Genomic DNA, 17,899 nt, shown 5'->3' with positions numbered 1-17,899 from the left:
TTAAATGGGCTAGTGGGCCAACCCGTTTACCCACCAACCCGTGGTGGGTCGGGCCGGGTTCAAGTTTTTCTGGCTCGCTAATAAATGAGTCGGGTTGGGTTGGTTCACTAAGTGACCAACCCGTGGTGGGCCGGGCCGGGTCGAGCCGGGTTACCCGTTTTGACAGCTCTAATATATGTCATTAATGGTTTGATTGTCGTATCAAATATGAATATACGACATTAATGGTTTGACTGTCGTATCAAATATGAATATAAGACATTAATATGAAATATACCGGTCAACTTACCGATAAGGGTAGTCGATTGGTCGAGGCAACCGCTTTAGGTAATTAAAGTCTAATTAAGAGTGCAACGGTCATTTATGAACAATTAGGAGGTATATAAGAAGGTATTAATGGTTTGATTGTCGTATCAAATGTGAATATATGGTATTAAATGATTAATTAATGGGCTTGATTGCTATAAGTCCTATAAATATAGGGTTAATGTCTAGGTAAAGACACCCTTTTCTATCCTTATAAAATATAGACCTCTTTATGAAACATATCTGACTTGAGAGTCAGAGTGTCTTCTGCAGGAGACGATCGAAGCATAAAGCATAACAAGGAAGGAGACCGGCCCTCAGACTAATTTAACCGAAACATTTTCGCGCCCACCGTGGGATCGAGTGGCATCCCCATGATACCACAAGGAGCTAGACGCGCGCTCGGTCTCGACATCGCTACTTCGGATTAATACCAGGTTTTGCAACAAGAGCAAAAAATTCCATAATAATTTATAAAGACATGTCTTTTGTTTTAAGAACTTTCAGGTAACCATTAAAAGTTTACAAGGAAAAAAATTAAATGCCTCCACATAAAAATAAATTATAAAATATTAAAGCATTTACTTTATTTGTTTAATTTATATTTTTGTGAGTGAAAATATTATGCACAGGAAGGTTCAGTCCCTTCTCGCTCGGTCAGTTGGACCCCCTACGTTCAACCTCGTTAGGTTTTAATGACTTTTCATTATAAAAATAAAATATTAAATTGTTTACTTTATTTTGTTTAACGCATATTTTTTTGAGTAAAAATATCCCGCACATGAAGGTTTAGTCCTTTTCTGCTGGTCAGTTGGTACCTTTTCCTACTTTTTTTTTTTTTACTTTGTTCACAAAGAAGGGGTATTAAAATCTCAATTTATTAAAGAACTTCATGAGAGGGTCAAAACAAAAATCCAACAACAAACTTAGAGATATGAAGAACATTACAATAAGGGAAGTAAATAATTGATCCTGAAGGAATGAGACTTAGTTTGGCTTCATCTTAGAAAATAAAGATTTCCTAAATAAAGGAAGTCCAAACTTAGTCCTTGGAGAGATGGTCCATTCCATCTTCTCAAGAAGACTAACCACAATACTTATCAGTTAGATCTTCCTGAGAAATATGACGTACATACTACTTTCAACATATATGACCTTTTGTTCTTTTAAAGATGATGATGCTGAAGAGGATCCTCCATATTTGAAGACAAATCCTTTTCAAGAGGGAGGAAATGATGGAATATGGCCAACCAATGGACTTCTTTCTAAAGGAATGATCACGAAAATGCAAGAACAACTAGAAGAGGAGGCACCAAATGTTAAAGAGTAATTGAAAATCAAGCTAATTTGCCAAGCAGAGGACCACTCAGTACAACTTGAAGTCGTTCATCACATTCTTCTTGTTTTGCATATACGTGTACACACACCATAAAATCATGTTTTCACTTGGCATATGATCCATGAGAGGTGGCTGATGATCAGCAAAGGCCGAAGCTCGTGGAAATCCACTATAAATTCATCACCCTACACTTTGTATTACTCACTTTTGGATGCTTAGTAAAGATATGTTATTAAGATCACTCCAACTTCTTTCTTGCTTGAGAGTTACCTTACCTGAGTCCTTCTAAGTCCCCTTTAGCCTCCTTCCATTGTTAGGTTGGTTACCTAGGCTCGTTAGCACCAAACACTACACCTTTGATTCCACTTTTTCTTCATTTAAGGACTCATCTTTTTGCTACATCCTTAAACTCATTTGCTTCAATTCACTTTTATCTAGAGTATGGTTGTTCGAGCACTTTGGAGTTGACCATCATCTTTGAAGACTCTTTCTAACTCCTTTCTTGCAAAGTTGGTTGAACCTCGATGAATCACTATTTTGTACTATTCGCATAGCTTTACGCACCGAATTGTGTTAGTGAATTGTGTGTAATTCTCTATTATTGTCTCATTTCCACTATTTGGGCTTAATTAGACTATTAATTCTTATTTTAATTAATTTGAATTATTTGGGCCTAATTATTCCAATTATTATTTGCAGGACAATTGTAGAATAATATTTTAGGACAAAAAAGTGTGGTCACGTCAATAATTGTATTTAATTTCGTTTTGTAATTTAAACTATGTTAGTTTTGGACATATTTAACTTTTGGACCTATTTTTGGTCAACATTTAGGAGAAGCCCATAGGAAAGGCAGTTTCGTCTTTTGGGTTTTATAAACCCCAAAATCAGAATTGGGAATACTGCTCCTCCCCTCATTTTTGCATTTTTCTTTAGGTTTTCCAACCTTTTGGAGTGTTTTTGCAACCCCCCCTTTGGGGCTTTTAGGTTTCGTTTTTTTATCTTTGTCTTCTATGTATTGAATCTCATCTTTAATTCCAATTTCATTTTTGTCTCACTTTGATTCTTTGTTTCGAATTGCGTTTTCCCCTTTTCATTTTCATATTTTAAATCTAATTTCGTTCTCTGTTTTAGGTTGCATTTATGTTTCCAATTTTGTTGCAGTTTTTGAATCTGTCTTGCAATTCGTTTTGTGCATTCTATTCTAGATTTAGTGTTGAATTCCCTTTCGTTTTGCTGTTGTAATTTTGATTTAATGTTAGCTTAGGGTTGCTTGGTTGGTCATTAGCTAAATTGCATCGTTTCCTTGAGATTTCTAGACCATAATTGTGTTTCTGCTGCTCTGATTTGGTTGATATTGAATCTGGTTGTGCATTTGCGATTGGGTACATGCTTAATTGCCTAATTGGTGTTTAATCTTCACTTAGTTGATGAAACTGTGTGGTGCAGAATTGATTGAATATGACCATGGTGTTTGCTTAATTCGCTTTTATGAAAACATGGTTAATCCTCGCTTAGTTGGTTAGCTTGTGTTGGATTAGGGGTTAGAGGAGTGTGTAATTGTTGGCTAATGTATGATTAGAAGCATGCAATTGAGCTAGTGACCAATCGTTTTAAATTTGTGTTTGCATTTGTGTTTAATTTGGTTCATTTCCATTCACAAAACTATTCATAAATCACCCCCACCACGTGTTTGATCTAATTCCTGAACCACATTTCGTCCTTGAGAGACGACCGAGGGATCATTCTCCTAGTATTCTGCATTTAATTAAACATTAAATTTGATTCGGGTACGACCTCGATCAAAACTCCTTCAAGTGAGGGGGGTGAATTGGTGAGGTTTAAAATCAGAGTCTTTTTAAAATCTTTTTCGCAAAGTAAAAACCTTTACAAAGATTTCTTGAATCGCAAGGAATAAAAATTCTAAGTGCAGTGGAAATGTAAATTTGACTACGTAAACAATTAAGTCAACTTAATGTAAAAGTGTAAGGATAGAGAAATCAAACGTAGAGTTTTTATACTGGTTCGGCCTCAATGCCTACATCCAGTGTCCTTCCACAATCCGGAAGAAAATGCACTATAATGGTCAAGGTTTTTACAACAAGGCTTTTATAGAGACCTCCACATTAAAAATATAAAACACCTCTCTAACCGTCTAACCAAAATATAGGCAGCAACATAAAGATCTGTAGCAAGATATCCCCTCTTCCGCAATCTTTAACCCACTTTGAACAATCCTTAAAGTATCCGGACTCCACGAGTCTACCTCATGTAATCACAATAGGAAAACCAATCTCCAATAGATTGAAACCAGTCTTGATCAATATGAATACACCAACTGTGTAGAATCTGATCAAACAGTAAGCGCAATACAGTTCCTCCTTAAGACATTCTTGGAAGAAAGATCTCCATCATCTTCTTGATGAGTTCTAGGAGCCTTTTCTCAGAGATCACAATCTGTAAATCAAAATGAAATTGTTAGAATATCCAAAGTTTCTCGTTATCAACTGAGTCACATCTATTTATAGTTTTCTATAAATCAGATGCTCTTGTAGTCGACTATGCTATTAATGAAGTCGACTGTCATCAGACAGTTATAACAATTAAGCAAATTAGCAACAGTCAGAACAACCAAATTGATTTTGCATTTAATACAATTGACTATCATAAATGTTTTAACAAACATTTGAAATATAGTTGTTACTGTACAAAAGCATTAACAGAATTTCAAAATAAAATAACTAAGTCGGATCCACTGCGCATGTAGTCGACTTAGGCACTTCAGCTCAGTTTGAAAATCTTTTCAATGCAAAATCACACACAACACTGCTTTTGAAAATCTGTGCATAGTCATGAGTTTTAATCGACTTACTTCATAATGAAGTCGACTTAAAACTTGCAGTTATGTCACACAATATAAGTTCATCAAAGTGCATGTGGTTTTCTCTTCAAAATCATATGTAATGCAATCATAGATGATGTATCAGATATAAGATCAGTGAATGTTCATACATATATCATAATCAACGCAAACATGTTCAATAAGATATCTTCCACAATAAAGAATAGAACATGTAACACATAACAATACATGTGTTATTAATAATGTGTTGTCATCATAAAAAACTAAAGTAACTAGAGCATTGTGAGATTAAGGTTCAGCTAAACCAGTGCTTCCTTTATCAACAATCTCAACAAAAAGGTACGACATACTAGCCAAAACAACCAAAACAAAAATTCAAAAATGTTGATGAGAACATTCTGGCAATTGTAACATTTGCTGACTATTTTGTTCATAAGTTTCTCCATAGAACTCCAAATGAGTTGATTCTTTCTTTGTTGGAAACTAGAATCAAAGGACTTTCATATTCATACAAGCATGTAATTTTTTAACCTCTAAGCTAGATGCAATTTAAATTTTAACATTGTAGACATTTGCTGTCAACATTACTTTTTGTGTAAGGGAGGTTGATTTAGACATACCAGGATAGGTACAAGAAGATAAGGCGAGGACAACACTGTTTCTCGGAAAACTTAGTCCTTGCCTTGCATGGATTTCACTTTGTTTGCATATTATGTTTGTCATTGTAAGAATATATTGTAATAGTAAAACAAGTTTGCATCTTCTGAAATTTCATGACATTTGAAATCAAAACAAGAGAGTATACACTTGGTGAGAAAGAGTGATTAGTGTGTATTTCATTTTAAGTTGTAATTTTGTGCTTTTATTTTTTTGGACTTGAATTTTTGGATTGTTAGGGGTTTGTCCTAACAAGAACATTTAATATTTATTATTTAAGCGAAATTTGTAGTTGGTGGGTAAGAGGGAACCAAAGTTCCTTCTAATTCATCATTAAGCCGCATGGTTTAACTTTAATTGTTTTCTTTAATTATGATAGTCTAGTGTGTGTCAACTTTTTTTTCATGTTTAAATCCCTTTGAGAAGTTTGGTACAAGACAACTTGAGGTAAGCTTTGGCTAGGAAAGACATGGTTTCTAAGCAATCCATAGTGATTCACCTCTATTTCCTATAAGTGAACTTAAGCTTCTCTTGTTTCCTTCAGTCTCTTAAGGAATTTTATTTGAAATACTAAGTTTGTTTTCATAAGCCATTTTCAAAATCTTAAAAATGTCTAGGATTATTTGTGAAAATTGTTTTTCAAAATTCTTTTAAAAGAAATGAGTTTTTATATTAGCTTGCATTTAAGTCATGGTGAGGATGAGCTATATTATAAAGTTAAGAGTGACCTTCCATTCTTTGGTGAGAATACTGGTGCATTGTCATACCTAGCATTGGAGAAAAGAATAGAAGAACTTCATCCATTCCTAGTTAGGCATGGTAAATACCATATACTTAATTTGTGCATCTCTAGGCTCGTATGACATGCAAGTGAATGATGGACTTAAAGACAATCTAAGGTTGAGAAAGGTAGAAAATCTTCAATTAATGATTGATGTGACTTGAGAGCATGCCTGAGAAGAAAATTTATTCCTTCTTCCCTTGTAATAAACCAAGAGCAAATGATGGAAACCCATTTAGGGCATTCATTCAAAGAAGTAGCAACTCAAGCTAAGACTAAGAAAGGGAAGTTAAAGAAGGACTTTCTAAAGCTTTCTTGAGTTTCTTTCTCTAAGTCTTAGAAGGATTATCTTTTAATATGTTCTACTTTGTTTGGTATGGTCTAATAAAGCTTGGAGGATTTGACTGAAGCCATCAAAAAAGTAGAATCAATAAAAGCCAGCAAAGAGGCAAAGATGGGAGCTGCTGACAGAGTGGCGCTCAAGCCGTATTCTCTGTGCTGCCCAAGCACTGATGAGAAGCATGCCTTGCGTGTGCAAGCTGACCTGGAGGAGGTGTGATCTGTAACACCCATTTTTAAGCTCTTACATAATTGTTTGAATTTTGAGAGGGAATTGGATCAGAAATGAGACCCCTCTTCACCTATAAATAAGAGGGTCTCCCTCTTTGTAAAATCACTTTTGAGCCTTAATGAAATGCTGCTGAATTCAATTTCCAGCCCTATTGCTCTTAAGTCTCTTGTCCTCTTCACTTTCTCTACCCTTTCCTCTAGCTTCCTTCCATAGTGTGAAGGCTTTCTAAGCTGAGAGTTTCAAACACACACTCCTTCCACCATCAAAACACCAAAACTCCATTCATACACATCCATTTCCGCTGCACTTCTCTACATCAGGGATGGCTTGCTGTTTGGAGCTAGATCTCACGGTTTCCAATCCTTAGCAGGTGGATCTAAAAGAATAAGGCCACTCCAAGTTGGCCATGCTCCTAAGACTGTGTGGAGCTTTTTCATAAGACGATTGCTAGATTTAAGGAGAAATCCTTTTTTAAGAGGGAGGGTATGATGGAATCCTTCCTGACACAATCCTCTATCTTGTATTTTTACATTTCATTGTACCTGTAGCTTAGCTTGCAAGTTACTTGGGTCACTATAAATACCCAACTTCTCTATTGTATTTTTCTTTTGAGATGAATGATAATTGAATTTTCTGAATCAGAAATTAATTCTCTCTTGAAATTCACAAGGCTAGAGAGTCCTAGAAACCGCCTCTAGTCACCTTCCTTGCACATTGCCTCCATTTTCATTTTCCTGATTTCCACGGTGCATCACTTATTTTCTCTCACCTCCACGACGTCGCCTCTCCACCAATCCTCTTCAGCTTTCTGGCACACGCGTCAGCAGAGCAACTTCTTCTTGTGCATCATCAGCGCCTCAGATACATTTTCCAGAGGCCACTTCATTCTCCGCGTTTTCTCCCTCAAGAACCATTCTCTCGAGAGCTCTCTTCCCAGCTTCATCTGCCAAACACCTTCCTCTTCACAGATCTACCAATATTCTTCATAGATCTACCATTATTCATCACCCTAGATCACTCTTCTTCCTTTTTCACCGAACATTCTCATTTAAACTTAGGTTTTCTTCATCATTTTCACTTTTGCCTTTGATTTCACCGAAACAAAACCTTTCTATCATTTGATCTATGATTTCTCCCGATTAAACCACCATTCCCACCATTTAATCTGTCCAAATTGAGTTTTCCCTTTTTTTAGGGTTCCGTCGGTCTAGGTTTTGGTTCTCTAAGCTCCTTCTCAGATTTGCCCCGTTCTCTTTCGATTTCTCTCTTCCGTTTTGCCTAAGGTTTATGCGAAGGTTATCGCACTTCTGTTTCCATAGTTTCTCTCTCGGTTTAGAGCTTTCCTCAACAATTTCCGCTACGTATTCTTCATCGGAGAAGCCTCGAGGACTCTAATCGTGTCTGCATCGTGCCTATCAGTCCTCTTCCTCAAGGCGTCTTCCATCAGCAAATATGTGAGATGAGAGAACTCATTAAAAGAGGAAAAACTTTTCTAAAAAGTTTAGAAGGGTTTTTTGAAAGAGAAGATGAGTTTGAAGAAAAAGTTAGAAAGCTCTTGAGTGACACGAGAAAAAGAAAGATTCAAAGAAGAAGAGATGAAAAAATAAGAGAGATAGAAAAGAAAGAAAGAGTTTAAAGAAAACAATGTATTGCTAACTTAGAAGAAGAGCTTAGAATTCTTAATGAAAACAAAGAAAAAACGCAAAAGGATTTAAGGGTGATTAAGAGAAGAAGAGAGGAAAACAAAGAAGGAAGAAAGAAAAAAGAGAGAATGAGGAGCATGAGAAAAGAGAGAAAGAACAAAGAGAGAAAGAGGAACAAGTAAGAAGAGAGAAAAAAAGAGGAGGAAAGAAGAATAGAGTATGAAGAGAAAAAAATAAAAGAAAGGAACGAGAAAGAAAAGAGAGAAAAAACAGAGATTGAGATAAAAGAAAAAGAGGAAGAGTTACTAAAGCCACTTACCACTCCCACAGTTAAGGTTGAGACTAAGATGATGGAGGGAGTTTTCCAATCCTTGAACTTTTCTCAATACATCCAACCATCTTTCATAACTCCAACTTTTACTTTTGAAAACTTTTCAACTTATTTTTTACCTCCCACTATTTTTAACTCCTCAAACTTTTAACTCCTCAAATTTTTCCAAATCAAACTTTGAGTTGATGTTACCTTCTAGGATACAATTAACTCAAAGTAAAGACAAACAATTTTGTGGAGTAGACCTTCAAAGTTTTCAAATAAATTCTTTTAAAATTAGTATAAGGTCTTATTTAAATCTTTCATCTACATACATGTTGTTTGTGGCTCACAAGATTATTGGTTTTGAGTTTGATGTGACACTTGCACATGGATCTTTGATCCTGGTGGAAGATGCACAAATTAATCAGTAATAAGAAAAAGGGTTTTGTCATAAAAGAACAAGAAGATTTGAGGACAAATCCTTTTCAAAAGGAAGGAAATGATGACATATACCTAAAAATTAAATCTTGTGTTGGAATAGATATTCTTTCAAACATATACATCCAACACAAGACAAATAAAAGCTTCAAAGATGCTCCTACTCTCTAAGACCTTGATCATTCATTTGATTTAAGGTGTATCATTGTTGGGAGCTATATTCTTCATTTACTCACTATTATAACATTTGTTCTAACTTGTGTTATAAAATGGGTATTTGACCTTAATGGAGAAGCACATAAAACTCCAAGAAGATAAAGAAGTTTGCCTTGTTCCAAGTTGAAGATTTGAGGGAAAATCCTTTTCAAGAGGGAGGGAATGATGGCAAATCCCCTAGCCATGGTCAAGCACTTTCAAGACAGTGGAAGCCATCCATGAATATGACATCAAATCTACCTTGTGGGCCACCTTTGGAGCCATCAAGGAGCATGGATTGAAGAGTAATGTAGGTTTATTTAGGCCTTGTATTTGGCCATGTAGTGTATGTTTGATTAAGGCTTGTATTAAGGCCTAAGTAGCATAGGATTTTCCCTAAGTTAAATATCCAAACCAAGTGGAAAGTGTGTGCCATGTGTCATGCTTTCATTGAAGAGGATTTGCTTTTTAAAAGGTAGCCACGTGGCACCCTAGGAGTGTAGAGGATTTACTTTTAGTGGTGGCCACATGGCACTTTAGGAATGAAGAGGATTGTGTTTTGTGAGTGACCACATGTCCTCCCATCATTGGAGAGGCTAGAAGGCCTCATTTTTTTGCCAATGAGAGCAAAGGTGGGAGATCATGCTTTTAGGGTTAGAAGGAGACACCCTTGGCCTATAGATAGAGGTGTTTCCACCCTTGTATTTCACCTTGGAATTAAGTAATGTTATGCTGCCAAAATATGGCCATACTCTTCCTTAATCAAGACTAGAACTACCCTAGAGGTCCTTCTAGTCACCTTCTTCCTTGAGTTGGCAGAACTTCTCTTGGAGTCACCAAACACTACACTACCACCACTATATATCCTAGAGGCTTTGAGCTTCTAACCCATCCATACCTTGGCTCATCATCCTTGGACCATTTACTATCACATTTTCGCACCATTCATCCACGGAAACACCCCTCCATGCACATCTCCTAGCTTTGGCCCAACCTAGCCAAGGAGGTTGCCATCATGTGTATCCAATGAAAGATTTCTTATAATGTTGAAGAAGAGTTAATGAGTAGAGAAGTCAAATTATTGAGTTGGTGTATTTAAGCTAGGATGGACTCAAAATTAGACTTAGTCTTCCTTTGGTTTCAATGCGTGTATAATTCAATCTTCTTCTCATCTGATCCAATATATTTCATAAGTTTGGCTTCTCTTTATATTTCATAAGTTTGGCTTCTCTTTTAATTAAGTCTTGAGCTTTATTAAAATCATATATTTGATACACAACATGCAAAAATTAAACAAAGTCAAAAACACTCATTTTATTTCATTGTATTTTTATTAGATGCAAACTTTTTTTCTTCAAACATGATGTAATGTGATGTAAGTTGTCACTTTTACTTCAAAGTAGTCGAACATAAATTTACATTTTATACATTAATGATAAACATAAAATAGGCCTAAAACCCAAAAAAAAATATAACAAATGTAAATTATCATTATTCATTGGTCATAAATATAATTTCACATAGAATTAGACCATTAACATTTGTTTCTTATCGTTAATATTACAATGCTAACTAAATAGAAAATAATCATATTGTTATACTTGTTAAAATTGTGAGACTTATTAATCTGTTATTAACGAAGTGATGACATTCAAGAGGTAATTAAACGTGAGATAAAATGTATAAACATAAAAAAAATTCAAAACAATTAATTTTACGTAATTAATTAATATAATAGGTTATTATTTTTTATGATAATAGTAATCATTTCACTATCATTGATTTTTATTTTTTATTTTCAGTACATTATTTCTTTTTCCAAATTCAATCTTAAATTTTAGGCTTTCATCATATGTTCATTATCCAATTTAATTAGGAAAAAGAAACATGCAAATTGTTTGTCAGGAATTCGAAGAGATAAATTTCAGAAATTCATAATTATTATATTTATTCTGGTAATTGAGACTCTTTCGTGATAATTTAGAGGAAATCCCAGTTCTTACAACAATCATTTTCCTCAAACAAAAATTTCGATTTCGACTTGAAAGGACAAGGAAGCAAGTAGCTAGTGAAATCTGTTGAGTTTGGCCCACTAATCTAGCTAGCGTGTTCTCGGGTACCCACCACCCATGTGCCACAGTGATTTTCAAAATCAGCAGAAAAACCAATGCCTCCATTATCTTACACATGTTGCAAACTGATTGGCTTTTCTGTTCAATTAAGTCTTGCTTTTTAGTAACACAAAGCCAACTTATATTTTATTCATGCTTTTCTTCGTCCATATGCACGCTTTCTAGTATTATATAACTGTTTCAGCTTCTCTTACTACTCTTTCACCACTTCAAAGGAATACAACAATAGGGAAGAAGAAAGAAATTAAGCAAGATGATTATGTTGAGGTCAATGAGGTTCAGCCGAAGCGGCTCCAAGCTTAGAAATGGGAACAAAGCAACAACACCCACAGAAAATGATTGTAGGAGCATTTGTGAAATCCAATGGGAACTTAGGCCTGGCGGCATGCTTGTTCAGAAAAGGGAGAGTAACCTAAGTTCAGGGGAGGGATTGATCACAATTACGGTGTCAACTGTCTCTCACTCACACCAAATTTCTATTGAGTCCACATCAACTTTTGGTATGTCTATTCTACCACACCCCTTTTCAAAATTGCTCTAGTTTTCGTTATAAATTGTTGAAGAGATTCAATATATACATGTCTCGACGATGGTAAGAAATTATCTATGAATTTACTTTCGGTATCATTCTTCAAAAGACTATTTATCAACGGAGATATTTATTTATGTAAACTCATATCTTACATTTTATTTTATCTGATGTGAGACTTTGTCTGTAATTCATATAAATTAAGTTTAAGATTTAACATTAGATTTAAATTAGTCTAAATCTCAATTTTGAAATGAATATCTTTCAAATTTTGTTTTTATTTTATAATTCTAGTTCTATATATTATCTGTTTTTATTTACCATCAAATTTTTTTTTCCATTAATAGAAATAATTTGCAGGAGAATTGAAAATTATCCTGTCATTGGTGACAAGTTTTGAGCCCCGAGAGCAAAGGCTTCTCTTCAAGGGTAAAGAGAGAGGAGACGATGAATATCTACATATGGTTGGAGTGAGAGACAAGGACAAGGTTCTTCTATTGGAGGATCCAGCTATAAAGGAGAAGAAAATGCTTGGGTTAAGAGACCGACCCATTAGCAATCCAAGTCGTACCATCTCTGTGTGATTAATTAATTAACCAAACTCGTTAATATCAATTAGTGTTTTGATAAAGTTTAATCTAGCGAGGCACGCGTGTTTTTCGCACTTTTACGTTAGAGTGTAAGAACCTAATTATGTTATGTGTTTTTTGGTGTCATGGCTTCATTAAAAATGTTTTAGCTGATGAAATGCCTAGTCATTATGCGTAGTTTTGTGAATGATTTCTTCTCTTATTTAACAATTTTCCTATCATGATTGTATATGTCCTATATGTATGTTCGTGAACCCACGCGTGCACGCCGAAAAAAGTAGAGTAATTAACAATGATAAAGCTAAAGAGGGAAGCTTTGCTATATGGCTGGGACAATTTTTCCAGAAAAGATGCCAGATTATGAGTTTTAAAGTTCAATTTGTCGATAAAAGGGAATTACTTTCATTATAGTGATATTTTTAAATTTATTCAGAATTTTTTGCTTTAAGCTTTTCAAATTTTATAGTATAAAAATTTCATGAATTCAATAAACATATTATGATTTTCATAATAATATATAAATGATTACGCATAATGATTTAATTTTATTATTAGGTAAGAAATAATTAAGATTATTATATATGGTTAGTTTTACGAATAAACGTTATAATAATAGAGGAAATAGTTTTTGCAGATGATGGATCTTAAAACAATCTGCATCTCTTGAGACGCGAATGTTTGTTAATCTCCGAAATAATTTTTTAACGATTCAGAATATTCGAACTTATGGCCTTATTTTTAGTACTATTAATATTGACGATAATAATGAGGAAGCTTTGTGGTCAGCCATGCAAGAGGCCCCAGCATGGAGAAGGGATCCTCTTTTCATGGGAAGCAAAATCAATGGAATTTTGGATCTTGTTCGCTAACAGAATAGTTTTATTTGTTCTGTTTAGTGATCCTGTTTCTATCCAGAGAACCAAAAAAATCTATTGATGTTTGAAATAATTTTCTAAGTAATCATTGATTTTAGTTTATTTAGATCAAGCAACGATTGACGATAACCTAAGAAAAGTAACCTCACATTCCCTCTATAGAAGTTTCAGGATAAGATTGAAAATGCTTCGATTTTTATTCAGATAGAGGTACAGTACAGGAACCTATTTTATACACAATAGTATATACAACTAAATCCTATATAATAGGAAAAATATATTAACAGAAAGAGAAATAGTATGAATTAATGATTTATTCTTATACAACTAAATCCTATATAATAGGAAAAATATATTAACAGAAAGAGAAATAGGAGAAAAACATATTTTGCTGTTACAAACAGAGGTAGGACTTAGTCTTCCAACATACTGTTACATGAGTACTCCAATACGCCCCCGCAAGATGGTGGAGGCGCAGACAACACCAATCTTGGCAATGAGGTAGTTGTGACGCGAAGGGGACAAGGGCTTTGTGAGAAGATCCGCTAGTTGATGGCTGGATGGTAGGTGAAGAATGTGAAGTTTCTTTGCAGCAACAAGTTCCCGAATAAAATGGTAGACAATGGCTAAGTGTTTCATACGAGAGTGAAAAACAGGATTGGCATAGAGATAGGTGGCTCCAATATTATCAGAGTAAATTGTTGGTTGTTGAGGAAGAGGGCAATGAAGCTCCATGAGTAACTGTTGTAGCCAAAGTAGTTCATCAGCTGTAGTACCAATGGTGCGATATTCAGCCTCAGTGGAGGATTTGGCAACCGAGGGCTGCTTCTTACACGACCAGGAGATGGCATTAGATCCATAATAGATGATGTAAGCAGCCGTGGAACGACGATCACCAGTATCACCTGCCCAATCAGCATCACAGAAGGCAGTTAAATGTAGATTGGAGTCACGCCGAAGTTGGAGACCATGGTCAATAGTGCCTTTGAGGTACCGAAGAACTCTTTTGGCAGCCTGCATATGAGATTCAGTAGGAGCAGCCATATATTGAGAGAGCTTATTAACACTGAAGGAAACATCAGGACGTGTCAACGACAAATACTGTAAGGACCCAACAATCCGAGGATACTCTGAAACGTTGCAAGTGGAAGCATCAGAATTAGCAGAGAGATCACATGAAGTACTCATGGGTGTTGAAACAGGTTTCGCATCAGTCATGGCAGTGGATTGAAGAAGATCACGAATGTAATGGTGCTGGGTGAGAAAAAGACCTGTCGATACCGGAAGAATCTCGACACCAAGAAAATGATGCGGAGTACCAAGATCTTTTAGAGCGAACTGAGCAGCCAAATCACGTTGAAACTCAGATAGAAACGCCATGTTATTACCAGTAAGCAGTAAGTCATCAACATAGACGAGGAAATAGGCAACAATATCAGCCCGATGATAAACAAATAAGGAAGTATCAGACCTGGAATTAGTGAAGCCATAACTAATCAGGAAATTACGAAGAGCATTGTACCAGGCTCGCGGAGCTTGCTTGAGGCCATAAAAAGATTTGTGAAGCTTGCACACATAATTAGGAAACTGGGGATGCACAAAGCCAGGAGGCTGAGACATATAAAGATCCTTAGAGATGGTACCGTGAAGAAAGGCATTATTAACATCCATTTGCCGTAAAGACCAGCCACGAGACAAGGCAATACATAACACCAGCTTGATTGTTTGTGGCTTCACCACAGGACTAAAAGTATCCGAATAATCAATACCGGGGCGCTGATGAAACCCTTTTGCAACTAATCGAGCTTTATATCGGGCAATGGAACCATCAGTGTTGCGTTTGAGGCGAAAAACCCATTTATTTCCAACCACATTGAAAGATAGTTCACGAGGGACCAAAGACCAAGTACCATTAGCAAGCAAAGCATTAAATTCTTCAGACATGGCAGATTTCCATTCTTGGTTTTTAAGAGCCTGAGTCACACAAGAAGGTTCAGTAGGATCTGCAAGAGGAAATTTAGAAGCAAGATGAACCTGTTTAGGCTTGTAGATGTCGTTCTTGGAGCGTGTGACCATGGGATGTGAAGGGAATGGTTGATCAACAGGTGGCGCTTCCACTGTAGCAGGCGGAACTAAAGAACCCGTGGACAAGTCAGGTGCTATGTTGGGGTTCAGTGAGGGTACGGTTTCAATGGGGATTGTAGTTATGGTATTGGAAGGTGGATTGGAGGACAAAATGGCGACAGGACTGGGTGGAGAAGGTGACGGGGGCCTGGTGGGCTCATGTTGTTCATGCAGTAAGGAGAGAGGAAGATTTGGGCTATGAGGGGAAGGAGGCTGACACGAAGTAGGAATTTGGGGAGAGGAATATGGAAACACTGTTTCTACAAATTGGACATGACGTGAGGTGTAGTACTTTTGGGAAGAAGGATTATAACAAATGTATTCACTCTGGGTTGTACTGTAACCAAGGAAGACACATGGTTGAGACTTTGGAAGTAATTTACTAGTGGTGTAGGGGACAAGCCAAGGAAAACAAAGACAACCAAACATACGGAGTTTATGATAGTTAGGAAGACACTGGAATAGGATTTGGAAAGGAGTTTCCATGTGGAGCCCAGGAGTAGGCATACGATTGATAAGGTAAGCCGCAATTTGAAAGGCATGACACCAGAAGGAAAGGGGTAAGGAAGCATGGTGGAGAAGACACTTGGCAGTTTTAGTTAAATGACGGTGCTTGCGTTCCGCAAGTCCGTTGTGTTCGGGGGTATGGGGAGGAGTAGTCAGATGGGATATACCATTAGTCTGAAGAAACTTCCTTAATTTAATGAATTCGCCACCATTGTCAGAATAAAGAGTTTTAATTTTGAAATTCAATTTATTCTCAACAAGGGACTTAAAAATAGGAAAAATTATTGAGACATCAGATTTGTGTTTCATAGGATAAAGCCAAACATATTTGGAAAATAAATCAATGAAAATAACATAATAAGAGAATCCTTTTATTGACGACACAGACACAAGACCCCAAACATCAGAATAAATAATTTCGAGTGGAGTAGAACTAGACAAACTAGATTTATGAAATGGTAATTTATGACTTTTATTTTGAAGACAATCTAAACATGATGATAGCATCAACGAGGGAGAGTGAGTGAGGTGGTTGGCCTTCAGGGTGTGGTGAAGAATCCGGGAGGTTGGATGACCGAGGCGATGATGCCAAAGGTGTAAGGAAGGTTGTGGGCAGGCATGATGACTTTGTGGAGGAGAAAGAGGTGACTTTAACTTGTACACGTTATCTTCATTCCGTCCGCGCAGCAGAATCGCCCCTGTTTGAAGATCCTTAACATCAAAGTGCCAAGGGAAAAATTCAACAGATACAACATTAGTTTGGCACAGTTGAGAAACAGATAAAAGATTATGGGAAACAGTAGGAACATGCAAAATATTGGAGAGCTCAAGAGAGTGGGAATTAGTTGAAATATGAGTAGAACCAAGATGGGTGATGGGTAGACCCTTACCATTTGCCACCATGAGTTGATCATTACCTTCATATTCGTTGGAGATGGAAAGAGAGCCCATGTCATTAGTGACATGATGGGATGCACCAGAGTCGACAAGCCACGTAGACGCAGTAGGTGGGGACAGAGGTTACAGAGTGTGCCTCTGGATGAGTGGGATAACCATGCAGGCGGTAGCAGGTTTTGGCTATGTGGCCACGACGATCACAATATTGGCAAGTAGGAACTGTATGAGAAGAAGAGCGACGTGCGTGTGGAGGAGAGGATGAACGGCGGGAAGGAGGAGGGGTATAATTGGACGGTGGGAAATAATCACGAGAAAACCGCTTGCCACGATTTGCAGAAGAAGAAAACCTGTTAACATGATTTGCAGTAAGTGGAGCGACCTGATGATGGCGATCATCGCGCTGAATAAATGTGTCGAAATCCACCAATTTGTCAAATAACTCATCAAAGGACAGTGATGTATCACGAACACGAATGGAGGCATTGAACTCACGAAACGAAGGGCCCAGACCATTCAAGGTAGCAATAACTAAATCAAGGTCATCCACCGGGTGACCAATCAAAGCAAGATCATCCGCGAGAAACCGAATGGACAGAAGATACTCACTGATAGAAGAGCTGCCTTTGGTAACGGAAGCAAGTCTCTCCTTCAGGGACATGATGCGGGTACGAGAACGATTGGCATAGGCCTTCATAAGCCTTGTCCATGCATCAACAGAAGAGGTTGCAGAGGACATAACAACTTGAGCCTCTGGTCCGCAAGAACCCAAAAGGGCAAGATAGACGTAGTGGTCCTGACGAACCCAATGGGAATGGTCAGGATTGGCGGTAGCAGCATCGCTGGTGCCGATAGTGGCAGGAGGGCAGGGAGTTGTCCCTGTGACATAGCCAATAGTGTCATTTGCAACAAGAAGATGATGAACCTGTTTGAACCAGGTAGGGTAATTATCGGTGATTAACTTGATTGGAAGAGTTGACGTAGTGGGAAATTCAATAAGGGGTTTGGAAGCAGTGGGAGGAGCCATGGAAACAGGAAGGATCGAAGAAGCAATTATGCAGAGGGCAAAACTAATACCATATAGAAGTTTCAGGATAAGATTGAAAATGCTTCGATTTTTATTCAGATAGAGGTACAGTACA

General features: G+C 36.8%; 1 protein-coding gene across 1 annotated transcript; it reads left to right on the top strand.

Annotated features, from left to right (window-relative positions):
• Positions 1 to 11,377: 11,377 nt before the first annotated feature.
• LOC106755427 (BAG family molecular chaperone regulator 2) lies at positions 11,378 to 12,557 on the top strand. Its single transcript, XM_014637576.2, has 2 exons — positions 11,378 to 11,738; positions 12,128 to 12,557. Exons 1-2 carry the CDS (start codon positions 11,492 to 11,494, stop codon positions 12,349 to 12,351), a joined length of 471 nt encoding a protein of 156 aa, XP_014493062.1. The 5' UTR covers positions 11,378 to 11,491; the 3' UTR covers positions 12,352 to 12,557.
• Positions 12,558 to 17,899: the final 5,342 nt, after the last annotated feature.

Source organism: Vigna radiata, unplaced genomic scaffold (genome assembly GCF_000741045.1).
Source record: "Vigna radiata var. radiata cultivar VC1973A unplaced genomic scaffold, Vradiata_ver6 scaffold_259, whole genome shotgun sequence".
Taxonomy (NCBI): domain Eukaryota; kingdom Viridiplantae; phylum Streptophyta; class Magnoliopsida; order Fabales; family Fabaceae; genus Vigna; species Vigna radiata.
The sequence above is the reverse complement of the archived record's forward strand: the minus strand, read 5'-3'. Positions and strand labels throughout refer to the sequence as shown.

Excerpts from the sequence above, each read along its gene's own strand:
- LOC106755427 (XM_014637576.2), top strand. The coding sequence starts at position 11,492 with ATGATTATGTTGAGGTCAATGAGGTTCAGCCGAAGCGGCTCCAAGCTT. Across the intron at positions 11,739-12,127 it reads TGAGTCCACATCAACTTTTG|GAGAATTGAAAATTATCCTG; the intron begins GTATGTCTATTC and ends AATAATTTGCAG.